At 43.8% G+C, this 11793-nt stretch overlaps 1 protein-coding gene across 4 annotated transcripts in view; it reads right to left on the bottom strand.

Annotated features, from left to right (window-relative positions):
* LOC5668046 (mucin-2) overlaps positions 1 to 11793 on the bottom strand; it is an 81908-nt gene that overhangs the window by 6276 nt on the left and 63839 nt on the right. Inside the window, exon 1 of one of the 4 annotated variants that reach the window (XM_061661134.1) lies at positions 5250 to 5351. The exons of the other annotated variants lie outside the window; for them this stretch is intronic. Coding sequence (XP_061517118.1) covers positions 5250 to 5328 — 79 coding nt within the window. The 5' untranslated portion in view covers positions 5329 to 5351. Of the gene's footprint in view, positions 1 to 5249; positions 5352 to 11793 lie in introns of those variants that run through there. 4 annotated transcript variants of the gene reach the window in all.

Genomic DNA, 11793 nt, shown 5'->3' with positions numbered 1-11793 from the left:
AATAACGAATGTGATTGAGAAAATAAGTTTTACCAATAAGCCTGACAATTATTGTGTTTAATACATTATTTTGGGGACTGCAACCAACATTTGAAGCATGCTCATTTAGCACCATGTTTTCATGGGTAAAACATATTAAAGTCCCATTTGAAGTGTGAAGTGACATCTTCTCATAAGATTCAATTTCCTTAGTTTCTGAATGCAATGGTCATGTACGAAATAATCTTCTGTATTGTAACATCTCTAATAGCAAGTGATATTTGTTAAAATATGATGTCTGCATAGCTCTGGGCCATTTGCTGCATTTCATTTCACATATCAATAGTTATTAGTGACACATTTTAGTTTACGATAGGAAAACAGAGATATTAAAAACATGACACAACCACTAATACCCAAACCTATTCAACAGACCCTCAACGAGAGTAGTAGCAGTTCCCCTTTTGCTAAAAACGTGCTTCATAACTCTTGAACCATAAGTCACCCGGATGGAGTCGTTAAGGTGCATAGCTGCCACGCGGGCCGTTGGTTTTATGTGTCCACGTCCGTGTCCAGACATTTCTGCACTCGCACCGTAAAGCTAATCGAACCGTAACAAAAGTCAACAGATGGAATTTCACCCGATCGCTAAAGGCGGAGCTTAGGGAACGTCATCACACAGTTTTCCAATCGAACGAGCGTAATCGTTGAAATGGATTGAGGGTAGTTCCGATTTTTTGTTTGGCTGTTTTGTCGTTTTTGCTGCTGCTAAAAACATATTTCTCCACCAACCGGCCTAAAACCCCCGAAATGTAAACGAATAAACCAGCGTCAAAAAAGTATGCACGTTGCACCATCAAAAGCTGAAGAGGTAAGCATTCAGTATCCGTGTGGTGGTACTAGCGTTTCATTCCACGCTGTCTGGAGTACAGATCCGGATTGTACACCGTGGTGTGTGGTTTATCGTAACACACGCGCATAATGATTAGAGTGAAAGGGTAATCGGTTCGATTTCTAAAACATGAACATGTTGCTATTGTATGCGTGTTGCAAAAAGCCGCACGAATTGAAAGAGATTGAGTTGAATTTTTAAAACAGTGTAAACAGTGGATTGAGGATGTGTTTTTCCACGGTGAGTCTAATCAATCCTCGAACTAGACGATGTGCTCTCCTTAGTCTTAAAGTACTTCATTTATTTCTACCTGTCACATTAAGACACACACGCGCACATAACAAGCATCGATCAAACGAATGATCAAGAAGCCATCACTCACACTTGCGGGAGACTCATTCCACTTCCCCCTCCCCGGGAGCTATCGGTGTGAAGTTGCCGGACCGGATGAAGATGAGATGATGCCGCCTTGCTGGACGACACATAGGCAATAGATAACCTGCTTCTGCTCCGCTTGATCTCGGCTGACGTTGCGGATTCTGCACGAGAAACGAGAAACGATCGCAAGCCTGTTTCTGGGTCAAAAAGTGTAAGTTTCCTGCGCGTCCACTTCCTACCCAGTTGGACGCAGCGAGCCGTTCCCTCTGTCTAGCACTATCACGTTCGATTTCATTTACTTAGCGAGTGTGTGTGATGCGAATGCTCCAGGAAAAGAAGACGCTGTCCGTCACTGGTTTTAGCAAAGGTTAGTGCCATGGCCGTACGGCTTTGCCCAAGTTAAACGGGAAAGATGAATAGATCTGCGTCTTTCTCAATTTCTCGCTTCTTGCCAGGGGCGACACTGCGATAGCGATCCCCGTAAGATGGGTTTTATCGTTTTCTACCCATCATCGGCCAACCCTCATGCCACTGATGTGTGGAGCAAAACCCATACTTCTTGATTCGGAGCGGCGTTTGAAGGGCGAAGTTGAAGACGGAGAAAGAAAGAACTGGATGGACATTTGCTTTTTCCCGGCTTTGCAGTTCGCGGACAGGTCTAGCAATAAATCATCGATCCTCACGTTCAAAGCCCTTGGGGTGAGTTTCGCTTTCTTCTGCACACTACTTCTCGCGTGCAAAACTGTGTTATCACCCTGGGGCATCGGCATTTGTTTGGGCTTTCTAGAATTAAGATAGAAAGTTCCTGAGCTCCAAAAAGGGAAAGTGATCTTGGCACCACGCGGGTTTGATTTAGGATGATGTTCAGTGAACGGTTAAGTTAGTTGAATTTCGTACATAGCTATGGTTGCTATAGGCGGCTCTTCTTGATCAAATCGTATGTCATAAACATCACCATCGAGAATAAATCAACTCCTAGACGCGTTGAAGTGTTCGAAGGTAAGCGAGTTGTAAAGCCCTCAACGCCTCACGAACCCCATTCTCAAACACGCAACTTGAGATGATCGCCAGATGGCGCTAAACCTTTTTCGTCCGTTCATGATCGTTTATGCATGCGAAAAACGCGTAAAAACCTAACCATAAACACGACAAAAGGGTAATCTTCAGAGGTTTGGTGCGGTTCGAGTGGTTATGGTTGGAAATTGAAACGTTTCCTCAATCATTTGGAGTTCGCTTGTTTCGAGTGTTTCAAGCAGAGTCTGTCTGTAACTGTGCGAAATATATCCCAGGGTCGCGCCACGAAAACATGCAGTTTATCTATTTTGGCGAGCCCGGGCAGACGAACCGACCCGAACATGAAGATTCGCTTGGTAAAGTTGTGTGGTTTGCGGTGTGCCAATTGGCGGGGAGAAATTAAACTGGCGTGAGTTATTAATATTTAAAAAAACCATCCCCGGACGAGCAATTGACCTCAAGTAGAAGTTTTATGGCGTAGTAAAACGCGAGAAGGAGCTCGAGATCTAATGATGTTTGCAGACGCATCGTGGGGGTGGCGGTTGTTCAATTTGTGATCAGTTGTGTCAGGGACGTAGTCTCCGTAGCGATCGCAAGCAGATCGACGATAAGAATATGCTGGTCAATGTGGCGCTGGGGAAAAGGTTTGTGAGACAAAATTTATCAACCTCTCTGACTGTGCGGGAGTGTCTTATCGATGATAATCGATGATGCTTTATTTGTAGCCAAGGTTATGTCGAAGGTGGACAGGAATGGAGTGGTTGGTATGAGGGCGTAGAGCGGGTGATGCTCTGTGGTTAGCAATTGTATTTTGTTGGGTGTCTGTATCATACGTCATATGAGTATATGCTTTTAATTCCAAACCTTTTTTTAATATTTTAAACTTCAAGCACATAACCAGATGTCTCTTAGTTCTTCTTCAACTGCGCAGTTCAATGCCAACATCGCAAAAACCTTAATTGACCCAGAGTTATAACACCAAGCTAACCTCAACCTCAAGTGAGGAACCATCTTCCAAAGCTATCGAAAGCATCGTTCAGCGCAGATTTTTAATGTTCACCATCTGGTTTTTCTGATTTGCGAATAAATCAACCCCTTCAGCGCCAGAGCCGCATGGTGGAAAAATGCAAACTGCGAGATTGAATCGTCCCTCCAGCTCTTGAAAATCACTTGTGATCATGTGTGTGCAAAGACTCGCGATCGTACCACACACTTGGATCACTCCATTTTGGCAGCAATTCTGACAGTCGGTCCTATCTCTTCGCGCAAGAAAGTGTGGATTCAATCAAATAAATTATAAACGAGGTCATACATGCGATTTCCATTAGCGTGTGTGCGCTGATCGATATATTTTAACGGCTCTGCGCGTTCCTTCTTTTTGAGGGAGACGATCGCACTATGATGTCTGTCTTTTGGCACTTATGTTTGAGGTTGGTGTGGTTGATTTGGTGATTGATTTAATTAAACGCAAAAGTGACGGTCGCCTTAAACAACTGACGACGCTCGATTTGAAATTAAGTCTTAATTTGAAGGTCAAATTGTTACATTAGACACACTGTGACATGGGTTAAAGTCTTATTTTTGCTACGACATATTTGTATACTATATCACAAAGAATCAATGACATCTATCCTCAATGTATCAGATCTTTGGTATATTCTGGTGAGTTAAAAACTGGAGAGTTGTTCTATGTTGAAAATATGTTGTATGTCAATATTTGACATTTAAATCTTTTCGTATGATTCACCGGTTCGTCATTCGATCACGCAAAACACCTTTAGCATCGCGTAACTTGCGGTACTGTTGTGACAGGCAAATTATGTGCTACAGTTTTTTTTTAATTACCAATGCAACGAGTATATGTGATTATTTAATTTCGGGACATTTCGAAAAACTGTTTTCTCCACGTTTCTGAACTTCCATTACGGACATTGGCAATATGCCCTTTTTAAACGTTTTCACTCACGATGGAGCTTGGCTGGATAGTGGTTGTTGTGGGGAAAGCCCTGTCAGCGCAGCATTCTTCAACGATAACGTCCCGAAAATGTAGCCAACGACACATCGCATATGTGTCACAATCAAGCCCCCATCCCCCATGCAAAGTAAACAGATACTTTAGATTAACCTCCCCACCGGCAAAAGGTTAGCTCTGAGAAAACGGTCCCGAGACCGAAAACCGAAACGCTTTAATCATTCCAAATCGCACCAGTCCCATCGGCTATAACCTCCCCCCTCATGCCGGCACGGGCACAGGGGATAAGGGCACGCTGATCTTTTTCTTTTTTTCTACCGGTGAAGGAATTTCTTTTCATCTTACTTTGAAGATAAGCACGCGGTAGAAGTGACCGGGGCTTTCGGGGCGGACTGAGAGAGAGAGAGCGTGCATGCTCAGGATCTCCGGGTGGTCGAAAGTAAGAAATAAAAAATAAAAACACACACGCTTAAAAATCCATCGAAAACAGTCTGCCGAGAGTGATCGTTGCGAAAGAGAAAGTTTACCAAAATCTTGACCTTGGTTGGGTTGGAAATGCTGTTTTGGGTGAGTTGTGAGATTCAACGCTGTCTGGATAAATCACATAATTAGGTTGTGGATTGTTATTCCATGATCGGCCTACACACAGGTCTGCAGAAATGACACGTTTATAAGATTCCATAAATACTTCTAGAAACTCCGACAACTATCATCACCTTCACAAATTGCCATTTCACCGGGGAGCCACAACTTTTCGCACGTGACTATTCGAACCATTTCCAACCAACCTCGGATGGTTGGTTCTTAATCTACTTGGCATCAATAAAATCAACTCATCGTAAATCCGGCTGAACGTGATAAACGTGCCCCATGAGTATGAACCATCTCTCCTACAAGCTAATTCCAAACACGCAGGGTTGTTATCAAGCTTATTGACACACAAAACTGGAAACAATGCACGTTTGAGCGTAATCTACATGCATATACACACCGGGATGGGGAGTTGTATTTTACCTCTCGTGTAGGATGAACCTGCTCTTCTTCTGCTCCTGTGTGTTCGGCAAAAGTTTACAAATACATCACACACTTTCATGGAACTTTGGAATATCGATGTTCACTGATGTAACCCGCACGACCAACTGCATGCCATTTGCAATCCTTTGGGTGTATTTATGCGTTTCCCAAACAAAAAAACTGAGAACCCAAAACAAGACATTACCCAAGTTTCCTTTTTTAAGGGGCTCAAATGGTGAACAAGGATGCTACAGTGGTATGTAGGAGTGGTCGGAGGTATCTCACTGGAATTGGTAGCTCTGGGACGCATAAAGAACCATCCAGAACCACCACCCAACTCGTTTATGAAACGCAAAATATTGAGAACCTTAACCATAAAGCATTATCTACCGGCAAACTTTCTACACAATTGTCTCATGAAAAAAAAAAAAACAAAACAAAAAAAGGACAGACAGCTTCTTTTGAAAAAAAAAGACATGTTTTGTTGCGTCATGTACGGTTTTTGGTTTTGGGACCATTGTTCTTTGCTGCTTTCACTCCACGGGAACGTGAGGGCGTGGTGTTCAATTATCCGCACGGTGATGAATGTTACATTTTGACCCTTTTGCTATGTATTCCCTAAAAACAATCCTTCCGAGAGAAAGCTCAATTAAAGAATGCATTTCCTGTCTAACTATTGCACAAAAGATAACAACAGAACGAATTCTTTTGTTTTGCAAAAAATGCATGCCTTTTTGTCTGTGCAATGTAACGAAGAAGAAAAAACAGCAACAAATTGTAAACACTCCCCAGACGAGCCATAGGACATGGAATACATAAAAAAAAACAGTACCCTTAAAGACGGTCTAGCCACAAATGGTGTCAAGGACGTGGTGCGGGAGTTGTTTTGTGGTCACCCGGACGCACGTGGTTTGGAAAGTCACGTTTCCTTTTTGGCTAACCCATTTACAAGGAACCCTTTAGCTTGAAGGATTGAAAATATCCCGCTGACTGGATAATGCTGTTAAGCTTTACCGAGGAATGTTGGGTTGGGCTGAGATTTCCTTATTTTGCTGACGAGGCAGCTTATCGAACACTTTATTTTGTTAACTCATTACCTTGTGTTTTTGAAGTACGATACAGCGCGTGGAATGGAAGGTAAAGGGTTTTCCAACCCGTTTTGTTAATTTTTAAGTGCTTCGTGTCATTATTCTCGGTAAAAATCAACATGTATCGCAGGTACTGGCCACTTTCCAGTGCCTTTTCTGTTGATGGATTGATTTGTCATGCTGGCACTGTGGTAGAATGCTCAAATAATGCAGTGCCATGCTGTTAGAAGTTACCAGATTACGGACAAGAACATACTTCAAGTTGTGGAAGCTCTTCCAGCAACACAGGATGCAACACATTCTTCGTAAATGATTCACAACAATTAAGTTGGCTTTTTCCTAGAAAAGCAATCCTCCAGTAAACCCCCTTGTAAGACACCCGTAGGCACCTACTCTCATCAAAGCGACCCTTCAGTTATAGGGTCATCAATCAAAACACATCACACCGCGCTAATGCAAATGTCGCGGCAAAGTCCGGCGAATTTCACAACACGCATAATGTCAAGCCGATGCTCAGCCACTAACCCAAAGCGAGTCACAAAGAGTAGCGCGAGAACGTCGAGAAGACGACCTAAGCAGCCAGCATGCGGCAGAAGCAGAAGCACCAGCAACCAACCTGTAAATCAATTAAACGCCATCGTTAACACTCCAGTAACCTTGGCTTTTTGTGCTCCCTGTGACAAGATTCATGACTATCGCGAGCGTGTTCGAGCGTGTGCCCACAGATGATCAGACAGCGGCGTCGTGGCGGTCCCACGGGTAATTGAAGAAGATGCTTCCACCAGCCCCGGCAGCAGTCGTGGAAGCCGCTATTATGACACAATAGAGCGAACCCAAGGGGTATTAATTTGTTCGCTTCTTGTAGATTACTACCTCGTTGAGAACTTCTTGGTGGTGTGTTTGGGATGGCATTTAGCTTCTAGGTCTCTTTGGGAGGTTTTTTCGTTGTTGTTGTTGTTGTTGTTGTAGGTCAATGAATCTTTCAAGTCTTTTGCTGGTGTTGAATTCCCAGTACAAGATTTGTTCACCAGTTCGATCACCTTCCCAAGCACTTTGGGCTGAATCTTGTTGGTTCTTATTAAGAAAGTGGACGATACAGCTAATGGGCATCATAGAATGCGAAACCTAATGAGGCTTATCAGACCCAGCTTGGAACAGTAGGAGACCGAATGCCCTCTTCGGAAAGTTCACTGACAGACCACACGTGCCCGTAAACGAGCCTTGATTGTGTGTCTATAATTTCTCAAAGCTCTAGCAAACAAACGGAAACTACCATTAACCATTGCTTAAAATACGGTTTTTGGAACGGTTCCCATTTTTCGCCTATCTGATTGGACCAGCTCCATTAGAATGATGTCGGTGAAGATGGGACGCGTGCAGCTGAGTGAAACAGGCCGGCAGCAATACCTGTGGTCCACAAGAACCTGTCGCCGGGCGTTTCTGCTTCTGGCTTTCGGGCGCTAACGGTGGCATTTATGACTGTGTTGATACGCTTAGACCTGATTGCTGACATCCTCATCATCAGTCTGATTCTTGGGACAGGCTTCTCGTATCGATTTCCTTTTCTTCTATCGCTACCAATGTTTTCTACACACAGCTGTTCAAACCACCTATCCTCTAGTTGTGTGACGACAATCGCTATCGGTCGTTAAAGCTGTCATATTTAAGTGTCTTTTTGTGTACATATCAATTATTTCCAACAGGGCAGGGCAGGTTCTCCACTTCTATTCCGCCAAGCGCGTGTGCGCAGGAGTCGTTTAGTGTACGTGAACTAGAAAAGGGAAATGCATTGGCAGGAATGTATAAACATTGCGTTCGCGGCGTCATCGTTCGGTTCAGAAACGCAGCAACACAGGCAGGGTAGGAACACAACGTTGAAATATGCGAGGCCGTCTCGCAAACCCGCCAAGGATCCCTCCGAGTGTACCGGTAAGGGCTGGCTTAACGTTTAGAGAAATGAGTTTCGTTTTGTTGTTCGCCGGATTGTGCCGGTGGGATTAGCATCCACCAAGGGTGATGGAATTTGACGTGAAACTTACACCCATCACGATCTTTCTTTTTCCATCCAAGCCCCAACTTTAACCACTAAAGCCCCCGATGAGTCAGTGGCAGAGGAATGTTGATGTACACATTCTTCGGGAGAATTAGATCGGACAGAAGCTCTTTCTCTCGCACTCTCTCACTGTTTCTCCTAGAATGTGGTGTACCTTCCAGCGGATTATGTGACGACGTGCGAGAAGAACTGGGTCAGAAGGTTATAGCTCGGAGCCGGATATTAGGCTATCGTAAGTGCAATATTTATGGAGCATTAAGTAGTGATCGGTCTCGAGAGCGCATGTTTACGATCGGTAGGATCTTGCACTGGAGCGAAGGTTTAAAGAGCAGTAGGTTCCATCTTTAGTAAGTTCACTAAGGGTGCTTAAAACATATGCATAGAAGGTGTTTTTAGTAGAGCAAAGTAATAAGTTCAAGATTGCTTCATAGAGATTGAAATGTAATGCAACCCAAGACATTTAAGTGCGTCAAAAATCAACAAAATTATTGTTTATAAAGAAGTGTAAATGTTAATATTTCTATAGCAGATCCAGGCTCCAATGTTTGTCAAACAATGTATTTCGCGGATTAATAATATGAATGTTCCTATTTATTATTTTGATAATTAAAAAAAAAGATGGACAAACTCTTCCTAGTTTATATTGCATTTGATTTTTACTCCTTTTGTTGCCGTTTTAGTTGGTAAGTGATCATTCAAAACGATAAATGTTTTAATCAGATATTTGAGCCATTGTTTCATTCTCTAGAGGTCGTAGGCCAATAAACACAGCCACCTGTCCAGGAATATCTATTTACAAACAATCCAGAAGAAGCACAATAAACTAGAACCTGCCATGGCAAGAAGGGTTTTTTTCTTCAGCGCCAGCTGCCGCGCGGTTAAAACGCGCGTGCCATTCATGGCAGATTTCACCCACCGCCAGGGGTAGGAGCGCAATACGACAATACGACTGATGACCGCAATACCTGAGCAGATTGGCTAAACAAACTGTCACCCCATTCCTTCCGATCAGCACACATTTTAAACCCATCGAATCGAATCGATTGCGTGAGCAGCACAGAGCACAAATGCAAAAAGGCCAAACTCACCCACCACACATTCACGTAACACACATTCAGGAGCCCGCCCGTAATGCGAGGAGGTGTGCCATGTTAAACGCTTAAATAATTCGCTTTCGCGTCGAGCACAGTTCGACATTCGGCTCCGGGCTGTGATGTGATTTTATTTATGTGTGCTATTTCTTTGGCCAACATTTGATTCGTTTGGCCGCTGTTGGTGCGGTTCTAATGGCTTACTTATTGGCCGGGGGAGGTGTGTACGGCTTCGTGCTTCTCATCTAATAAGCTTCGGTTAGGGAAGAAGAAATAGACATACCCTGAGCTTGGTTTGTTAAACGATGTGTAAGGACTTCGGTCAATTATGATTATACTTTCGTACCATCATCTTAGGGATTACCGGAGCATTTTCAACCCGAAACGAAAGCTACTGATGAGCACATGTTATGCTAATGGTATGCAAAAACGTGTGCTGAGCATCGCCAAATGTGTTGATGGTACGGAAATAGCTAGGCGAATATTATTCTTAAGCCGTGTGGGCAATGAAACGAAGAGTAAGTTGGTTCCTGGGGCATTATTTCTAGCCCACGATAGCCTGCCAGCCAAAGTAGCGGTGATGCATAAAAGCGTGTTGCAAAGCCGCTAGGGGAACAATGTTGTTGTGTGAACGGTGTTGATTTTAGCATTAATACGTTTTGATTTGATTTTGTGCTGCTTGTTGGAGTGTTAGTTTTGGGGGCATTATTGTGCGTCAATATTTCAGGTCAGCGACGGGAAGGAGTGCTACATTTACGTACGTACGGCTGTGTAGTTAAGCTCATTTTGTGTGTTATAATTAGACGAAGAGAGAGAGAGCGAACAAACGAAGGAGAAGAGGGTATATTTTCGCACAAAGCCGCGACTTATGTTGCATGGAATATTTTAGGCCTTTAAATATTTGCCTCTGGAAAGATTATTTAAATATTTTGCTGCGATTTAAGCTGATATCTATTAGAGATGATGTGTTCTTAGTGCTTGAATTTGCACCATTTATTTTGAATCGCAATGAAGAATTCTACAACAAACAATTTAGAATAAAAATAAATACAAATGATGTTTAAAAGTTCATTTAACTCATTTCACAACACTGTGAAACCCTTTTCAACAGTGTGATGGTCTATGCTGACCGCTATCCGTAGCTCTTCCTTTAACCTTTTTTCTCCGTGTCATACATTTTATGCATTCCACTACCGTACACCCTGAAGGACCGCACGGCAGTGCCACCATGTCGTAAATGGTTATTACTATTGCACAAAATAAAGGAAAAACAAAAAACAACAACGCCACCTATCCATAAATGTGCATCCAGCTCACGCACGGTGCGGGCTGGCTCTCTGCTTTCATGCACCACAAACTGGGATGGGAGTGCAGCCAACCAGCCCGACACCATCGGAGAATGTGACCATCGATGCATCGTGCAATTCGAATAATCACGCACCACCACACACCACCACTAGCCAGCCACCGGTTCTCGCCGGTGCTTCGCACGTTTCGTTTACGAGGAGACACGGTTTTTCCCCTTCATGAACTCTGCTCAACCTTGGTGGGAGGATGATTTCACATAAAGATGTTATGGCGGAGGGATTAAATAGAATGCACCCTCCCCAACGTACACACACACAAACGCTTGCTTGTGGCTCTGATTTGTCTAGGGCTGCTGCTGCTGCTGAGGTTTTGAGCAGGGATCTTGTTATGTTTTGCAACCGCCTCATCGCCGGCGAACCTCAGCCAAAAGGTCGGACACATCCACGTCTACGATTGTGGCGCATTATGACGTGACAGGCGGGGACATGGACGGCACTGTTGGAGGACAGGCAAAAATACACACACACAGACAGACGTCAGGCGCAACACTTATGCCAACCGAATTGCATGCGTTGATAACGAGTTGATTTGATTGAGCGTATTAAGCGCGCTCTTGCAAGCTGCACACAACGATTCAAAGTCGCACGTTTCGAGTGGCCGTTGAAAATGTGGAATAATTTAATGCACAAAGAGCTACATTCCGTTCTCGGAACAAGCCACCTTTTACTTGCAGGAACGCTTTTACATTCTGGCTGGAGAAGAATCATTTCCAACAGAAAGGGGTTTGTCGGGCGGCCGGGATAGAGCATCCATGTTAACATGCTAGCTTATCATGGATTATGTTTTCAGGCTTGCTTGTACTTGAGTCTCGGTGGCATCACTAAAATATGAACGCTGGGGCCCAGCCGGTTTGGGACCCCATCCGCTGCAATCCAGTTTGGGGCTGTTTGTACAGCCTCGGCGAAGCTTCCGGTAGAAACCAGAAAAAATATTTTCCTCCAATC

The sequence above is a fragment of the Anopheles gambiae genome, chromosome 3 (genome assembly GCF_943734735.2).
Source record: "Anopheles gambiae chromosome 3, idAnoGambNW_F1_1, whole genome shotgun sequence".
NCBI classification, from domain to species: Eukaryota; Metazoa; Arthropoda; class Insecta; order Diptera; family Culicidae; genus Anopheles; species Anopheles gambiae.
Note: the sequence above shows the minus strand (reverse complement) of the source record. Positions and strands in the feature narration are given on the sequence as shown.